Genomic DNA, 20,347 nt, shown 5'->3' on the forward strand with positions numbered 1-20,347 from the left:
CTGCAATTTCCGCAGAAATTATTCCAATTGAACCACCATAGCATATACATTCATATATACATAACTGTCATACAAACCAATACATCAAAATCTTCTTATATGAAATCTTTAGTATTCGTAAATGATTATTCCATAATTCGTAAAGGGTATTATTTGTCACAAATGTCAAATAAGAATAGAAAGTGAAAAATAAAATTATATTGAGTTTTATTACATTTAAAATAACTTTACATGTTTAAATATATATATATATAATATTAAATAACATTTTAGAAATATATTTAAGTCATCTCCTTGCTTCAGCATTTATTGATTACAGATAATTTTGTGTTTGTTTTATGCAAGAACATTTCTATCATTTCTTATCGTAATCACTCTGCAAAAGGATAAGCATTTAAAAAACCATATGAACAAATGTATATAAAAATTGAGTGTAAAATACCGTATATGTATTTAAATTTTATTTATAACAAATGTATATAAAATATGCTTTATGCATGATGCGCCGACAAATACTACTAAATATTCGAATCAAAGCGTGTTAGTTAACATTATTTATTTGAATTGAATTTTAAAATGCATTTAGGTTTGTACTTAAATATACAATAAGCTGTACTCATAATAATTATTCATGGAAAATTACAACTACAAGTGAAATTAAGATTGTTGAGCCGTGGAGCAATCTAAAAGTAATATCAATAGTATGTACATGTAACAAACACTGACACCGCAACGATGAAATGTTGAACGTCAAAAACATAAGTGTATACAAAATAAACCCACCAATCAATGCTTAGGTATGTGGTGGCCGTAGTGGCCGTGGAGGCAATCACTGAATTAACGGACGTCAAACAAGCTTTTTTAGCGTGAAAATAATTTGCCCTTTAATGTGTTGATAATATTCATATTTTTATTTCATATATTTCCATAAAGATGTAATGGGTATGAACGTGAATGCAATCATTCCATTAATCAAACGTTTTGTGATGTGTAGTGTTTTAGTGTTTCGCAAAAATGAAATAGATAAATAAAATCGCAATTAGTACTACAATTGAGTAAATGAAGTTCGCTATAATTGATTAATAGAAAATAATTGTAGTTACCTGTAAATAATGGGTGAAGAGTACTGTGAGGCCGATACCCAAACCGACCGCTAATAGGTGTGACAGATAGAGCTTGGGGAATGGGCGACGTTTGCGCAGCAGCATACCCAGTATCGTTGATTTGCGATCTGAATAAGGTGGATAACGACCGCTGAAATGGAAAATGTATTAATAAATAGTAATTGTTAAGATTGAAATGACCTATTGTAAACTTACGATGCCAGTAGTTCGCCAAGCGGATGCAGATCCTTGCCAAGGCACGATTTCTTATGCGTGAATGTTTCAAAACCATATTTACCATGATAGCGTCCCATGCCACTGGATCCGACACCGCCAAATGGCAAAGTGTCAACTTTTATGGGGAAAAAGCGTATTAGCGTTATTCAAGAAAGAAATATATTAGGTGGAGTTTAAGTAATGAGCAAAACTTAAAAGTAATAACTTTTTATAAATAATCCTTATTAAATAATGGTTAAAGCGAGACTAAGCAAATTAAAGTAAAGTTATTAATTATGCATGCAAATAGTTAAGGAATGCAAAATTATAATTAATAGAAATAAAAAACAAATAATTGCTTTGGAGTTATTTTTAGCGTGCAAATTTTTGAAAAAAAAATAATAATTTGTACGCATTATTGTATAACTTAAATTTTAGTAAAGCAAGTTTTAAGGTAATATTAGCCAAACAAGGAAAAAAAGGGGTGAAAAGCAAATTTCTTTCGACAATTTTTAGGATGAAGATTTTTAAAGTAAAGCGTGTTATATTAAAGCATGCGATAAAATGATATATACATATTTACAACAATTATGGGGGCATTCTAGTCTAAAAATTTTGGAGATTCAAAAATACCTTCCTAGAGGCAACTGGACCAATTGAAGCTGTGGACTAAAGATAAAATACGTCTCTCTCTATGACATGAAGCCAAAAAATTACAAAATGAAATTTGTGATATTATTACAAAATTCGGCTAGGTTAAAAAAATTACGAAAAATTCGATCTTTTTTGTGAGTAGCCGCCAAATGACCACTTCAAAGACGCATAACTCAATGAAAACAAAATATTTAATTTGATTTTGTGTACACTTTAAATATAATAAACAAATTATAAAAAATTTATAGTAAAAATATCCAATGCTGTTTTATCAATTGCCAAATAACGCTCGAAATTTGGGCCTCTAGACTAGAATACCCCCTTAAATCTTAAAATAATAAATATTATTTTATTTCTTTATTGGTTAATTTACAATATTTTAGTTTAATAATTCGCTGCTACTAGTAAAAGCTTTAGTTCAAGTGCATTTGCATATGCTATGTTATTTTTTTAAGTGAACAAATTGAAAATTTAATCTCAAAACTCTCAAAATTTAAAAATTTGGTCAAAAATGTATTAAGTAGAAAAATAAAAAAAAAATAATAATAGTATTAACTTTTACACTGTGTGCTAATTTTTAATGTGTATTTTTATAATTTATACATCATATAGTAGATCATGTGCAAAGTTTTGCACGTAAATACCTCCAACGTGCAATATGGTCTCATTACTGCAAAATCCGCCACTTGTTGTGTTTTGTTTAAATTCTTTAACTACATTCGAATTTGTGGAGAAAACGTAGATCACTAAAGGCTTCTCCCTATTTTACGAAAATTCATATTTTACAGTTAAACAAGGCATCAAAAATGTACATACATAACTAAATAAGTGAGTTTTAAATTACAAGGTGATTTGCACGCTTGTGTACTGATGGGGATGCTATGACAAATTTCTACATACTGATCGAAAGTAACAATGCACATATGTATATGTATATGTATGTAAAAAATAATTATAATATGTAAATAAGTCTAAGAGTTCTTCAAAAAACATACCTATTATTTTAAGGAAAAAATTAAAAAAAGTCAAAATAAAGTCAAAGAATAAATTAAATATTGAAGTTGTAGTGATTCAATATGTATGTAAGTTATTACTAAGTTTTTAGCTTCAAAAACTTATTTCTTTGATAACTGTTGGAGGGATATCATAACCAATCGCTTTACCGTTACTAGCGGACAAATAGGTTTGTCAAACGAGCAGCTGACAGCGGTCACTTAGAACGTAGTTTTCAAATTTACACACATTTAGTAGCACCAACTCCAATTTAGTTTAGATTTTTATAAGTTTAGAACAAATATGGTTCATTTCTACACACAAGCATTCATTCAATAGCAGAAATACTAATAAATTCACCCAAGCACCGTATACATACAGATAAACTTAGTTAAAATTGCCGCTATAATTACAGTAGGAATTGAAATATATTTACAAAAGGGTTTGCATTATTTAAATTATAGCACAGGTAGGAGTTTAACGCGCCAACACCACTTTGCACCACTTTCGAAATGCATTTAGCTGTACAAATTAATAGGAAAATAAACGGGCAACTCAACAAGTTGACAACAATTGACTGACAATTGCCCGTGTGCGGGTAGACACAGTTTAGGGGAGTCGTTGTTGCATTTATTTCTTTATTTTGCTGCTTCAATACAAGTCTTTCCTTACCAGCATAATGCATTATAGTGTCGTTCATACACATTCCGCCCGATTGGATGTCGCGTTTAAATAAATTTTGTACCTCAGCCTCTGCTGTGAATATATACGCGCAAAGTGGTGCTTCTCTGTGTTTGTTTTTATGCCAATTTGTGTGTTGCAAGGTGTGTAATTATGTTTAATTTATTATTTTTTTTTTTGAACGTACACAAATGTAGTTGGAGACATTTTATTAGACGTTGCGAAAATAAATGAATATAATAAAAAATTAATAAATGAATATCAAATGAACAATGTCACGTTTAAGACGAAAATTTGGTCGTAACCATATATAAATTGGAAATATCGCACACCCAACAGTATTATAGCTATTAGAGATATATTTTTAATGGAGTCATTTAGCATTCTACAAATTCGAATAGACAATTTAGTAACTGATCTAACTAAACTCCTAGCAAACAGTTTCATGTAGAACTGTGCCTTCTTACAGGAGGATGAGGTCCAGTTCCTCCAGGTAAAGGAAGTGAAAAATTCAGCTCAACTCAAACAATATGCTTTCAATGGCATTATACCACATCTTTATACCCTGAATGAGTATATTATGTTTGTAATATTCCGAAGAAAAAGTCAGAGTTCTTATAAAGAATATACAGTTGAACTTCCCTAACTCTTATCATCATTATCCACAAAAGAACTTCGCCGTTCCCACGACAGTCGGGTATACGTAACCGGGTCGAACATGGATTTCTATCCGGCCAAGGACTGTCAACTCGGCAGAATTCAGCTGCTAAAACAACAAAAACAAAAGAACTTCGAGAGAGACTTCGAGTTATGGAAGAAGATTTGTATGAAATTTGGCTTCTATTTCCAATTCAAGAGTTCGAGTTATGGAAAATCAACTGTATACATCATGTACATGTATGTATATTCATGTTGTTCTGAAAAATTGCACACATCATTTTTCCCCAAGAAGCTGCTCATCTGCTCGCAACCGCCGGTATCGTAATATACCTATAATCTGTCGAGTTAAAATTAAGTTTTTATATGGAAAACTTTTTATATGACAAAAAATCTTTATGAAATTTGGCACACATTATTGTCCAAGGAAACGATATATTATCTAAATGTATTATTCAGATTCGACCACAAGGGCTTATCGCTACCTTATAAGCTGATCGATCAAAATCAAGTTCTTGTATGAAAAATTTTTTATTTGACAAAATATCCTCACTAAATTTGTCACAGGTTATTGTCCAAGGAAACGCTATAATATCTGAACGTATTGCTCAGATCCACTATACCATATAGCTACCATATAAACTGATCGATCAAAATGAAGAAAAAAATCATTTTATGATATAACAGGTACGTCTGTGAAGGGTATATAGCTTCGTGCAGTCGGTTTTCTTGTTTTTTTCTATTAAAAAGCATAAATAATACACATTCAACAGTAATTACGTATGACTATACAAATTTGTATTCGAATACTTTAATTATGCTTTTTAGTATAAATTTTTAAAGTTATAACCGATAATAAGTACTTAGCTTAATAATTTGGAAAAATAATAATAATGGTGTTTCGGTAATCTGCTACACATATGAAGAAATTGTTGGGCAATAAACGCGATTTTTTAATCGAACCTTTATAAACACGTGATAATCTGGTATATATTTTGAAGTCCAAATACCTATTTATCTCTAAAAAAAAAAGTAGGAAAAAAGTAGATTGGGTGTGCGACAACAATGAACAAAAGTACAGTACAAATGTCGAAGTTTAAGTGTGATACACAAATCTTCCTGCATTTATAGTAAACAATATTATTTTCATGAACATACTTAATTGTATGCATTTTTTTCTTATGTTTTTTTTTTTGGAAATGTGTTTGCTTACCTGGAATTGATGAATTTGATTGCATCGTAGGCATTTTCAACTGTGAATATGGGCAAAAGAGGGCCGAAAATCTCCTCTTGCATAATAGGATCATCAGCTTTAACATCTGTTAATATTGTGGGCTCAATGAAACGTTCAGAGACATCATAATTACCACCAACAGCGACTTTGCCGCTTTTCATTAGACCAAGCAGGCGTCTAAAGTTTGAATTAAAAGAAGTTATATTAGTAAAATATATACACATAATTGTGTAATTGTATTATTCACTGGAAATTATTATGATTGATAATACGACTGAGATCTGGACTGCTCTTGATATCCTCGCCATACCACTCTTTGAGCACGTCTTTTGCTTCGGCAATAAGTTTCTCTTGTATTTCTTTCGAACACAGCACATAATCGGGCGCTATACACGTTTGACCGCAATTGATCAGTTTGCCCCAGAGTATGCGTTTCACAGCCGTACGCAGTTCAACGGATTTATCAATGTAACAGGGACTAAAAAAGAGAGGTGTTAAAATAAAAATTATACAAAAAATATATTTATGCCAAATAACCTCTAATTAATCTATTAAAAAGGCATACCTTTTACCACCCAATTCGAGTGTTACCGGCGTCAAATACTTATTGGCGGCAGCGTGTATAATTTTGCCAACTCTTGTTGAGCCTGTGTAGAAAATGTAATCGAAGCGTTGCTTCAACAATTCAGCCGTTTCGGTTGGACCACCGCACACAACTGGATAGCAGTCCTATTTGGATTAGAATAGTGTGAAATTTATGTGTAAAAATTTAGCACAATGAAACAACATTTGTCAAGGCGGAATGATTTCAACTTGATCTGGATTTCTTTTGAAATTACTCTACCTTTGGACAATGAGACTAAAATTGTAACAACTCAGTTTAATTTTGTAAGATATTCTTATGTAATACAATGCTTACATTATCCAAATATTTCGGCACCATCTCCGTTATGAATTTGGCGCAGTTGGTGGAAATTTCACTTGGCTTGAGCACAACGCAGTTTCCAGCAGCTATGGCAGCTGCAACGGGTACCAACAACAGTTGTAGTGGATAATTCCATGCGCCGATCACCAGGACCACACCATAGGGATCATTGAAAATTTGCACATCGTCCAGTAGATTAACAAATGATTTTTCCGGCTATTATAAAATTGTTATAAAACAACGAAAGGATAAATCGCTACTATGTAGTACACACCGTTTCGGGTTTAACCCAATCTCCCAAATTGTAAAGTATGTGTTTGATGTCATTTTTAAGAAACTCTGTTTCTACCACCAAACTTTCTTGCTTCGGGCGCCGCAAATCTGCATCGAGCGCGTTAATCATCTCATTTTCATGTTCTTCATACATTTTCAGTAGATTCTCCAACTGTTTTCGCCTTGAATGGAACGAATTTTGGTAATGTTAATCAAAAATGTATATACTCAAGCGAAATACTATAAACTATTATATTTCAAAGGTTTTTCAAAAGTTGATATAGCTGGACCAAAGAGATAGTTGCTTTTCCCCGCATGACACTAACGCCCTCTTTGCATGCCTTGCTAATCCTACACATCTGACACCCCTCTTCCTATGGTCCGACCCCGTCGAAAGAATCCTCACTATTCTAAGGGGAATTAGGTAAAAGTTACAACAACTGTTGCTGTGCTGTTTTTAGTTTCACATAAGGGTGTCGAGCTTTAAGTATTTAAAGGAGAGTAGAGAGATAAATTATTTGACTAACAGTAGTATAAATCCAAATTTGCTGCCGGTACTATTCATTATGTTGTTTTTGTACTAGTGTAAATAGTTTTTGGGAAATTAATGTGATGGCTGTCGGATATAAATTCGAGCGCGTTCCAGGATCTATCCCTTCTATTCTTGAATGCTTTTTCAAGAACAAGTGAACTAATTGAGACCATACTGTTCGAATGACAGTCGGGTCCAAATAACCGAACGGAGCCTGATTTTTATCCGGCTACGGCACCATTGCAGGAAAGTACTTGAGGAATGTTAACGCCGCACTTAACAACAGACCATTACCATAAATGGAGCCAACAAGATAGTTGTGATGTTATAGACTTAGTAGAAATTAATACTCTGTGCGTTAAGATTATAGACTAAGGAAGAGGAGCGCTAAAACTCGTCATTTTTATATTTAGGTCAGGGTTACTTATAAATAAATAAATGGGATAATGTATATACAGTGCAAACTGAGGCTTTGGAGTAATTAACTTTTCTTAAAGTATTACATTCGTACAGTACAAGATCGGGGACATACATATGGATATATTTATGTATGAGCCTTATAAACCTAGTATCAGTATTATAATCATTCAATTCATTATTGTGTTCGATAGGACTTTTTGCAGACTCTTTGAATGTATAAAGATAAGGGAGTATTATAGTCTAGATATAAAAACAAAATCGATATATATATATTTTTTAAATTTAACTATGAAATGAAATTTACGGAAAGTCTACGTTTGGAACTGGCCATATCACCAAATTTGAATTTTTATTATTTAAAAAAAAATCGAAACAGTCAAAACATTCCTTAAGTAGTGATATTTACACGTATACATCATTCCAAAATTTTTACTCGATAAATATTATCTTTTGTGCAACTTTTTCATGAATTTAATTACCTTTCGGTCTTCCCATATTCAAAACTTAAATACAGTATAACAACCTTTATAAAATAACCAAAATTTTCCGCATTCAAATTATATTTTTAAACAGTCGCTATAAATGACTAATAATCTGAACTGCAACCTGGGCTTTTTTTTCTAACCTAAACGAGTTTTTATTCATATGTACATATACATTAGAGCAGGTCAAGTCAAATCAAGGGTGCCAAAAAAAGCAAAAAAAATAAATCGTATACGCGGGAAATGTTCAACGGATCATTCTAAACAACTTTGCCTAAGAAACTATGGGTCTAAAATCGGTTTTGAACCACCAACTTTTAACAAAAAAAAAAACATTGTTCGTCAGTTTTTGAGATATCCGAATGAAAGTTAATGCGTACTTGCATTTTGATATTGATCACACGATTATTCGGAATTATTAAACTTTGACTTAAGAATCACTGACTAAAAACCGGTTTTAGATCCTTAAGTCTCTTAAAAAAAATTTCAGATTGATCCGTAGAAGATTTTCCGCATACGTGGTTTCATAGAAAAAAAATCATCGACCCGATCTAATGTACATACATAGTACATATGTATATATGTATGTATGCATGTATGTATGAGCATTTTTTAGCAACACAAAGGGGGAGTTGAATAATAATTTGCTGTGATCCCGAAAATGCCTTAATATGAACTTGTATACCCTTACACAATTTTTCATATGCATGTATGTAGAAACAGACATACAATACTTATATACACATGCAAACAAACATGTATGCATATATGCATGCGCAAATTTGGACAATACAACTCTCAGCACGAAAATTAAAAAAATAAAAAACAGCTGATTTAAATGACTCCGCTTTATATGTGCACAGTTAATAAACATATGTACATAAATACCTACAAATACATACATACATACATTTATGTATTTTATTTGAAACGGTATCTGACAAGAGACAAAAAAAAAACAGCAGTGTTAAATGGCAAATGGCAAGGTCAATGTTAAGTTTATAATAATAGATAAATAAAAAAGCGCACAATTAACATATGCAAAAAAAACCGTTGAATATATGTATATGAGCACACTTATTATCATACTGTATGTGCATTATCCTATTTATTTATAAGTAAACCGGACCCACCTTTTACCTTTGTAATTTAGGTTTTGTTGTACTTCAAATGAGATCTTACACCAGGCAAGAGGTTAATAAGCTTGCTGAACGAGCAAACAAAATGCAGATAAAAGGCATATTAACATACGCTTATACAAACAAACAGAATAAAATTTAGAATAAAAACCCAATAATATTGTACTTAGTCTGAAAATTTATTCATTTTGTACATTACTTTGCACTAAAATAGAAACCGACAAAATATATGGAAATATGCAGAAAACTGAATTGCCACTATATTCATATGTATGTACATATGTATATATTTTTTTGTAGTTTTTTGGAAGCTATTACTAATAGAGTTTTATTTAATTGGAATTGTCAATATATTACACCTTACTTATTAGTTATTAAAATATTTTAAAATTATCTCACATTTTCAAAAACTTAAGCAACTTTTCTCAAAAATTACGTAAAAGCGGTTAATGTAGTGAATTCCGATTATCAAATGTTTTTTTTCGAAATAAACATATCTATTTAGAAGTAGATACAAAAATTGTAAAAAGTAATTCAATAAAACCGCTTTTATTGTAATTTTTATCCCTAACAGGGTATGTTAAATTTGCCATAAAGTTTGTAACACCAAGGAGGAGACTTCGGAGACCCTATAAAAAATATGTTATATAATTGATCAGCGTGGCGAGATGAGTAGATTTTGACTTCTTACTTTTGGGATATCGATCTGAGATTTTGCACAAATTCTATCCTCACCAAAAAACTACTCATTCGTCGCTAATGCAGATATTGAGCTACTGTAGCATATAGCTGATATACAAACTTGCTGATCAAAATCAAGTTCTTGTATGCATGAATATGTTGCATGAATTATTCGAAAGCATTGCAATAACGTCCGAAGAAATTGTTCAGATCGGGTCACCATAGATACATACATACATACATACATACATATATTCATGAAATTCATCATGGGTTATTGTCGAAGTCAATAATGCAATCTTCGAAGAAATTGTTCAGATCGGACCCTTGCAGTGCATATTTCGCTAATATACAAACAGAACGATAAAATCAAGTTCTTGTGAGGAATCTTTTGTATTACTAAAGGCTACTATAGATGCGGTGCAACAGAAGTTAATCTTTGTCTTTTATTTTTAATTTATTCAGATTTTTTAATTTTTCTGATTTAGAAAAGCGAATGAAACTTGTATTTTTTTGTTACAAATTAGAGAGCAAGCGAAAACTTATAGCAGGTGAAGCCAGTTAATACGAAAAATCAGTTTTACCCCTGGCTATGCCCTCGGATCTTTGAATCTAATAACGTTTTACGTCGTATATGTATATACATATATGTATGTATGTATGTACATTAAGATATTAATTGAAAAAATATCATAGTATCAGTAATAATTACATATATTCCGTTTTATTCCCTCTAAACTTAAATATATTCTACCATAAACACTATACAAAATGCACAACTATAAAAATGTACGTACATATGTATACACAGAGATAGGACCAAAAGTCAGTAAACAAATATGTAAGTTTTTTTTATTTCATATAATAATGCACGTAATATGTACATATGTATGTACGTTTGTAGGAACTAGAGATTGACGTTGAGCTAAATATTGTATTCAGGGCATATCAGTAATAATATATACATACATATGTACGTAGTATACATATGTACATTTATAAATCTAATGTTATCTATCGGGTACAACATTTGTCATTCATTTACAGATAGGAGCACGCAGGTTCATACATATGTATGTACATACATACATGCATACTAATGTACGGGTACATACATATGCACATAGATAACTGCAAATAAAAAAAACATTCATAAAGGAATAGCTGTGCTGATTCAATCCAGCAAAATAACTAATGATGGTGCAGCATTATTAATATAATAATTAACATAATCATACGACTATATTTATCTAATCTATAAATCTATGCGAACGTTTACCACACATATTATTATAAGCATATACATACATATATAGATAGATTGATAACTACCATAGTTATTTTGCAAACATTTAAATAGTATATAAATATATGTGCACACATAGTACGTACATACATACATATGTATATACATGTATATATACAAATATACATAGGTACGGACGCGTTTCTGTTCTTGCATTAATCTATAATTTTTTTCTCAAACATTTCTGAAAATCTTGAAAACATTAATTGCAAACCTTGAGCAAAAGAAGCGGCAGTAGAGAATAGATAACAACAAAAAAAGAACAAAAAGCAGCAAACCGTATTTTATAATACTTCCGTTAGTTAGATTTCCAAATGCCATGCGAATTCTTTGACGCCTTGCTTGGCTGACTCTTTTAATTATGGAATCTCTTGAAACTGAAGTTTTGGTCAAAGTGTGATGAATGCTATACTAAAGCATAAGACAGAATAAATAAAAATGCTGTACGTGCATGTATATACATACATATGTATATGTAAGTATGTACATACATATATGCATATACCAAATAGTCCAAATTTTTAATATATTTATGAGCAGGAATTCGTAAATGTGTGTGTGTAAATAAAGGTACATACATACATAATTTATTTACCTTTATGTATAATACGTTTGTGCAGATGTATAGTATCTCTGATTAAAGACTGCCTGTGATAAGCATGAATGCACACGCTTTTGATTTCATGTACACACGTACATATGTACATACATACATACCTATGTATAAATGTATGTAAGAGAATTTTATTGAAAGTCTATGGAATAGTTTGAGATCAGCCGTGTGAAAGTGCGTACAGTGTACTGTATGTACATACTTATGTATAAAAAGTCATTAAAACAGTTGCAACAACTATTCTTGATTTTTTTTAATGGACTTGATTACCGAACTTGCTGTCAATTAAACGAGCTTATTAAATTTAATAAAAACCAGTTTTTCTTCCTATGTACATATTTATAGCAAAACTAATTGCAAAAGGTATTTAAAGGCAACCTAATAGATGTAATTACCTATAGCTATTATTAATTACTCGAATGACGAATATTAGACCGTATGCATTTCTTAAATATAAACATACTATATACTACATGAGTATATTATGTACATATTATACATATGTATAAGTATATGTTGGTACATATGTACATATATGCAATTAATTTTAGCAGCTGTTTTGCTATTACTATTAATATTCGAAATATGAAGCTATTGACTTGATTGTTTGTTATTATAACTACATAATGGCCGTTTGCCTAATGTCTGGTTAGAAAACAACTATCACTTAAGTTCTGTTTAACCTTACCGAAAAAAGGAGTCTTGGTTAACTATTCAGAAATCTGCTAAAACTTTCTCCAAACAGCTTTGTGCTAATGCTGCTAATGTGACAGTCCTTGATATAATATAAAGCCGATACCGTTCCGATTATATGGAACTGGTTTCTCATAAAATATAAATCGATCAACTGTTTGTAAACAGCTTAAAAACTTGTTAATTTTTAATTTTTAGAATGAAGGATAAACTTTGCCATTTTGTTAAAGTTGTCAACGCCTCATTGGTGTTATTGAAAAAATTTGCACATTTTACATACATACATACATACGCATGCATAAGGAGTAATACATCGTATATACATATGTACATACATGCATTCATATGAGTCCAACCAGTTAAGTTATTTTTTGCGAGTCGATTTTTGCAGAATGCCGGTTAATGTTCAAATATTTACATAAGTCATATATATTTAATGGACATTCGCATAAACTAGTACTACCATACGTACGTAAAACACGTTGTAACAATTAAAAATATTGAAATACTAGTTTTGTAACTACTTTAAGGCAATTAATATGCTTACAAACATACCTACAACGAATTCTGCAACCGCCACTTATGAAAATAGACTTTGTACACTTTTAGTGGGTAATTGGAGTTTATTTTTATTTTTATCGTACTTATATAGCAGAGTAATTGCATGATGTATCACATCCAAACATACATACTTATATATGTATGTATATTCCCCAAATAAAAAATACAGTGGCGTGTATATATGCATTAGGGTGGGTCACAATTTTAAAAGATATTACCGGGTAATGTTTCACTATTTTCAGGCAATATTGTTTCATTGTTTTTCGCGAAGTTCATATAACTAAAAATTTGCGGCAAACTTTCGACTGAACTGAAAAAATGGGGTCCTCTACTGACTTTGGGCGTGACAGCTATAATACTGCTTATTTTTTACAACTTATAGTTTAACAGTCAAGCAATTATTGTGTGTAATCCATTTTTCATCTTTTTACTTCAAGTAATGGCAATTCGTAACAAGTAAATATTTCATATCGCTCACCTGAAATTGACATCTTTTGTTTTTCCACTGGCGAATGCAGTACGGCATCTTTGGACGATCTGTATTTAATTTGTGATTTGAGTGTTTTATGTTAATATATTTTTGTAGATCCATTGTTTAGATTTAGCCATTTTCACATAGGTATGAAAATAAAATACAAATTATGAATAAAACAAAACGTATGTATGTACAAAGGTATATATGTAAGTATATACTTTAAATCACAATTCAATATATTGAATATTAACCAAAAATAATAAGAAAAGCACTCACATCTTCAAAATTTGCCATTTTGTTGAACAGTTCGTTATCGGCACCGATTGCGTTATCTGCAAATAAAAGCAATATAGCAGTATTTCTTTTTTTATTACTTCTCTGCAACAACAGAAAAACTTTCTTTGTCGTTTGACAACAATGTAGTTATTAACACAGCAAAAAAAACAAGTAAATTATTGTGTATACATGCAAATGTTTAAGTTTCACACCTTAAGGCTCAATATTCTTAACACAAAGTAAGCACCTTTTGGTTAGTAATAAACACACTAGTTACTTTCAATTAGATAATACTAATATTCAAAGTATAAAATGGAAAGGAATCGGCAGACCGCAAATGTATATATGTATGTAAATATAAAGCACAACGCACGGTGATGAAATGTTATTATAAAAAAAATCGAATAACCGTTCGGACGATTTCTACTACCGCACACGAGTAGATTAAAAAAACAAATGCTAACTAGTCCAATTGGAAAAACTCCTCCACTACTGCTACTCGTTGAACGAATAAACAGCTGAGCATGCACAGTGTTGCCATGTGCAGTATGAATCAAATTATTTTAACTGAAAAGCGCTACTTGAAATCTCTCAAGCTCTCTTAAGCGAGTAGTGGATTTTTTAGCGCGCCATTTGCGCGTTTCTACTTTTATACATGTGTGTGTATTTTTTTGCAATTAAGAGAAAATATTGTAGTTATTAAGTGTTTATTCTAAATTATAAATAATTTATATAAATATTAACACATGATATTTGTTGGGGTATGAGCTTCTATTATAATAGAAGAATTTGTTCTGTTATAAGCAAGTATGTATTTACTGTTATTAATTACGAATATCAGAAATTTAAAGGAGACGAACGGTTTTATGTACCTGTCATCATATTTAGTTCGATAGCCATTTTATAAAATGGTGGAAAGCTGGATTGACTTCTCTATTGTTAGAACGGTGAGTTTTAATAGTTCCAACTGGATATATGTAATTAATAAGCAGCAAAACATTGGTTCTATAAGTTTTTAGGTGTATTCGAACGATTAGTAGGCTTACATGCATAGATGCATAGATATATTTGTATGTAAAAATATTAAAAACGCGAGGTCATTGAGTGGCTGTCATATTTTTGCAACAACAAAAACTCCGAATGAATGCAATAACGTCGTTTAATTAATATACTCTAATATTTAATTGCTTCTAAATATTTGTTTGTAGTTTTAATTGGATTCGATTAAAGATCGAATGTACGTAGTATACATAAGAGTATATTATAAGTTCCGTTTTAGAGAGTAATTAAATTATACAAAGAAGTTAATATATGTATATTTCTCCTAATTTTTTACAAATAATATAAAAGGAATCTTTCGACTATAACACAGAATTATACTTCTATCATGTAAGTGGTTGAACTAATTATACATACATATGTATATATGTATATTACATATTATTACGCGATACATGTACATATATGCAAGTCTTTATACACATATTCAATATTTAAAACAAGAAAAGAAGTTAGTTTCCCTAATATCGAAGCCATAATAATAATACAATACTAATACAAACAAAAAAATTTCAAATGCAAGAACTAGATTTTGCCATAGTGGTCTGATATCGACGGTTCCGACAATTGGGCAGTTTCTTGGAGAATAAAAACCATGTACTGAATTTAATATTGCAATCACAAAAAGCAAGGACTAGGTCACGTATCGGCTGAGGGGGGCGTTGGTATGCCGGCGGAGCTATTCAAATACGGCGGCGAAGAATTGATACGGAGTATGCATCAGCTTCTTGCAGTTTACGGTCGGACGAAAGCATGCCCGACGATTAGAATTAAAGTGTGCACTTCCAGATCCATAAAAAGGGAACCCCACAATCTGCTCCAACTTCCTCAACATCATATACATATATAACGTTCTATCGAGCGTATTGTGTGAAAGATTAAAGCCCACCGTCAACAAACTGATTGGACCTTATTAGTGTGGCTTTAGGCCTGGTAAATTAACAACTGACCATATCTGCAGATATTCACCATGCGCCAAATCTTGGAAAAGGCCTGTGAAAAGAGCATCGAGACACACCACCTCTCGTCGATTTCAAAGCTGCTTTTGACGGCATGAAAATGAGTTGTCTTTATGACACTATGTCTAAAATGTAAATGTCCCGCAAAACTAATACATCTGCGTAAACTGACGTTGAGCAATACCAAAAACTCCGTCAGGATCGGGAAGGACCTCTCCGAGCCGTTCGATACCAAACGAGGTTTCAGACAGGGTGAGTCCCTATCGTGTGACTTCTGCAATCTACTGCTGGAGAAAATAATTCGAGCAGCAGTGCTTAATCAAGCAGGTACAATCTTCTACAAGAGTATACAGCTGCTATCGTCGCACTCGCCACTTGGCTCCCACGTCATTGTTGACAGTCATAACTTCGAAGTCGTATATATGTAATTTCGTCTATCTTGGAACTAGTATTAAATCCAACGCAAAACAACTCTTCCCAACAGATGCTACTTCGGACTAAGTAGGGATTTGAGAAGTAAAGTCCTCTGATGACATCTGATGAGTCGATGTTACGAGTTTTCGAGAGAAAGAATATCGCATTCGATGGAACGATGAGCTGTACGAATTATACGACGACATTGACATAGTTCAACGATTTTAGAGACAGCGGCTACGCCTATCCAGCGATGTCATGTCGTTCGTATGGACGCCACTCCAGCTCTGAAAGTATTCGACGCCGTACCCGTCGGGGGGAGCAGAGGAAGGGGAAGACCTCCACTCCGTTGGAGATATCAGGTGGAGAAGGACCTGGTTGCACTTGGTATCCCGAATAGGCACCAAATTGCGAAAAGAAGAAACGGCTATAACCACCTAAGCGGTGTCTATGCCAGAATGTGTACATAATTCTGTATACCTCATAGGATCTCCCACGTTTCTTTCTAGGTGTTTCTAACTCTCTGTACTCTATACAGAGTATACACCATCTAATCAAATTACTTATCGTACTCAAGTTCAATTAGATTGTCGCACATGTGTTTTATGGATTAGATCATGAGTTTGCAATTTATGCTTTATAATCTATGAGTGTATTAGACTAATCAAAGTGCAAGTTCATAAATAATGCCATATAAATAACACTTTCTATTTATAGTGCTTCAGTCGTTAATTGATCTTAATAATACAAGTGTTGCCAGACAACATTTTTTATTGAAACTAGTTTAGCATAGTCACTAAAACCTATTATTAGCCAAATTATAATGATAAATATGAAAATTAACATACAATTCTTTCGATTTAAGCTTAATGAAATGGTTATATACATGAAAAATATGCTGAGAAATTTCAATGATCTTGGACATATTCTGAAATTTTTATAGATATCTATTTTATATACTGTACTACTATTGTGAGAGCAAGCGGGAGTTATGAAACGATTTCCTCACCTCTTTATGCCAAGTAAAACAAACTTATCTAATTTTATTAAAATATCTCGTATACCGACCAATAATATAAGGTATATAAGGAAGATCGGGGAAGCTATATGCATACCGTAAATACTTTAAAAATGATTAGTTTCCAAAGTCACTGAGGTCGTAGCGACAGAAACCATTGCCCAAATAACTGTATTAAAATATAACGTATTCTGATCAATAATATAAGATATGACGGACGATTGGGGAAGATATGGTATAGACCGACTTTATGAAGTGAACTGAACGGAAAAAAGCTGTTACATTTGAAGGTCACTAAGTCTCCGAATAAATTTTTCAAAGTATTGAATAGGAACTGGGTAATATAATAAAATAAAACAATTCCCAAAATGTTATGAAAGCTATCAAGTAGATCTTGAGATCAAGAGTCTTGCCAGCAATATTTCCGAGCTTATTGCATTTATGTAGACCCAACTGTCGATGAGTAGTTTTTCTTTGGAATCTGTCTTGTTGTTTCAATAATTTGTTTGTAACTCAATTAGAGGTTTTTAATCCACTTTCAGATTATTTTATATGTCGATATTTTGTGTTACTCAATAAATATTATGTTTAATGTGCTTGTTTGTAAACAATTGTGCAATACTCACCAATTTCAATAATAGCGGCGCCATCATTTTTAATGTTAATATGACTTTTTCCAGGCTCTGTAAAACACAGTTTTTTAACTTTATTGAGGGAAAGTACAAAGAAACGATCGTATTTTACCATTATTATTATTATTATTCGGTATCAGTATTGTTGTAGACGGCACAAACAGTTTCTCAGAGTTACCTACATCTACGATCGCACTCATTTTCGAAAGAATGCAAATTATATAGTTCCGTTAACTGGATCTGAAAATGCGAAAATTAGTTTTATATAATTGAATATATATTTATATAGTATTTAGAGAAATATAAAAAATAATAAAAAGTGAAATAAAGTAAAAACCAAAATAAATAAAACAAAACCAAAAATAAATAGTATTCAATATAATATTTTGCATTAAAGTAAAATAAAATAAAATATTTCATTATTTATCCAGCCATAAGTGCTGTTACAAGTTCAGGCCGTTGTTAAATTGATTATAATACATTTTTTAATAAAATTAATTCTATTTAATAATGCATATACATTTGTATATAAAATTTATTCAAAATATCACATTTGATTCGACGCAGCACGCACAGTTTCGAATGGTACGAGTATTAACGACGCTGCTCGAACTAAATATATTCTGAGACTCCAAAATTCGGTGGAGTGTTCGACAAGTTATGTTCTCCAACTTATAATTTAGTTACAGCAAACTTCAATACTTTTTTTAGTAAACAAAACTGAGTAAAAATAGTTTCGAATTGAAAATAATATTTGTTTAAAAAAAAAAGAATCGAATAATTTTAACGTACGACATTGGAAAGCTGAAAAAAATCATAAACATTGTGCTTGCAACATGCTTTTCTTCGTATACACAATTACTTAAAAATACTTCTTGCAATCGTTGAAATTTTGAAAATTTATAATTCCAAAAATTTTCAAATTTTTCCGAAATAAAAAAGTACGTGTCTAATATTTTAGCTCAAAGAACACAAAAGAAAAAAAAATAAAAAAATAGTACCCAGAAATTTCAAATAAGACTAAAACTATTTAATTTTTAATGATCAATATTAATTTTGTCGCCTTCGAGGTAATCCCCACCAGATGTAATACGAAAACGAAACATTTTTCATAAGCACTTTTTGGGATGGCCTTTAGCTCCTTCAGCGAATTTTGTTTTATCTCTGCGATCAATTGAAAAACGGTTTTGCAGGGAGCGGCAATTTCAGTTTGGGAAACATGAAAAAACTATAAGGAGCCAAATCAGATAAATACGGTGGTTGATCGATGGTATTCATTGGGCTTTTGACTTTAAATTCGGTCAAAATCGTGGCTCGATGCGATCATGCATTATCATTGTGTACATTCCATGAATTGTTCTTCCACAAATCCGGCGGTTTCCGACGCAAACGCCTCAATACGGCCAAATAGAACTTTATAACATTTGCCTGAGTATTTTCAAGCATTGTGTCTTTCACTTTTTAATATTTTCATGGGTTGAAGAGGTCGAAGGTCGTCCAGAACAATGCATGTCTTCAACGATCTCTCGACCGTCTTAGAAGGCTTTGTACCACTCCTAGTGTTGTGCTTTAGATAAAACTGAATCACCATAAGCATTTTCTAACATTCGCAATGATGCCACACACGAAATTTTGATAGAAATACAAAATTTGAGACAATTCTTTCTTCGATATTTTTATCAATTGTAAAAATCGCAACACACTACTAAGGTGTACCGACTTAAGCAGCTTCTGTACTGAAACTGGTTGACAGATCACGCTCATATTTGACGCATTCTATTTTTAATTAGCAAAAGTAACCACTGATTATTATGTATGATTTAAACAAAATATAACTTTTTATTCCCCCTAAACTTTTTCATTTTCACACATTTTCGAGATGTTTTCTGACATTAGATACTACCTCATGTGACAGATTTGGAATAAATCTTATCAAAAGATTTTTTTCAGTATAAACAAAATTATCTTTGAGTCCAATATCTTGAAACTTTGACAGTATTGTAATTAGTTCAGATTAGTACTTTAAGACGCGGATAGGCTAAGGTCATGCAACAGATTAGTATATAGAACAGTAAGTTTGAGAGGGCAACGAGGTGGTTAGTGTTATCGAGTCTTTATATGTTGGAAATTTAGATTGTAAGTTGGAATCAAATCTGTACTGGTAAGAATTATTCAAGGTGGTAGGAAACTGGATGGTATAGGCGATAGCTCTTGCAGAATACCATTCTCGGATAAGGAGTTAGTGAATATGTTGATTAACTTCCGCACAAAAACTTGATTTTAATCGATCACTTTGATAAAACTTTGTATGGCGGCTATATGCTAAAGAGGTTCGATCTACAATCCATTTC

At 31.7% G+C, this 20,347-nt stretch overlaps 1 protein-coding gene across 11 annotated transcripts in view; it reads right to left on the reverse strand.

The window, feature by feature from the left end:
- Positions 1-276: 276 nt before the first annotated feature.
- The window catches only part of LOC120771642 (aldehyde dehydrogenase, dimeric NADP-preferring), a 29,118-nt gene continuing 9,047 nt past the window's right edge, over positions 277-20,347 (reverse strand). For 5 of the 11 annotated variants that reach the window (XM_040099745.1, XM_040099746.1, XM_040099749.1 and 2 more), the window contains exons 2-14: positions 18,109-18,236; positions 17,991-18,047; positions 13,915-13,970; positions 13,642-13,700; positions 6,738-6,918; positions 6,458-6,679; positions 6,104-6,267; positions 5,786-6,016; positions 5,518-5,715; positions 2,618-2,733; positions 1,320-1,455; positions 1,104-1,254; positions 449-882 (exon numbers count right to left, since the gene is read on the reverse strand). In XM_040099745.1, the coding sequence (XP_039955679.1) occupies positions 862-882; positions 1,104-1,254; positions 1,320-1,455; positions 2,618-2,733; positions 5,518-5,715; positions 5,786-6,016; positions 6,104-6,267; positions 6,458-6,679; positions 6,738-6,918; positions 13,642-13,700; positions 13,915-13,970; positions 17,991-18,047; positions 18,109-18,196 (1,680 nt within the window). In that variant the 5' untranslated portion in view covers positions 18,197-18,236 and the 3' untranslated portion in view covers positions 449-861. Of the gene's footprint in view, positions 377-448; positions 883-1,103; positions 1,255-1,319; positions 1,456-2,617; positions 2,734-3,638; positions 3,755-5,517; positions 5,716-5,785; positions 6,017-6,103; positions 6,268-6,457; positions 6,680-6,737; positions 6,919-13,641; positions 13,701-13,914; positions 13,971-14,126; positions 14,362-17,990; positions 18,048-18,108; positions 18,237-20,347 lie in introns of those variants that run through there. The other 6 variants (XR_005704988.1, XM_040099751.1, XM_040099750.1 and 3 more) reach the window with 6 other exon arrangements.

The sequence above is a fragment of the Bactrocera tryoni genome, chromosome 3, assembly GCF_016617805.1.
Source record: "Bactrocera tryoni isolate S06 chromosome 3, CSIRO_BtryS06_freeze2, whole genome shotgun sequence".
NCBI lineage: Eukaryota > Metazoa > Arthropoda > Insecta > Diptera > Tephritidae > Bactrocera > Bactrocera tryoni.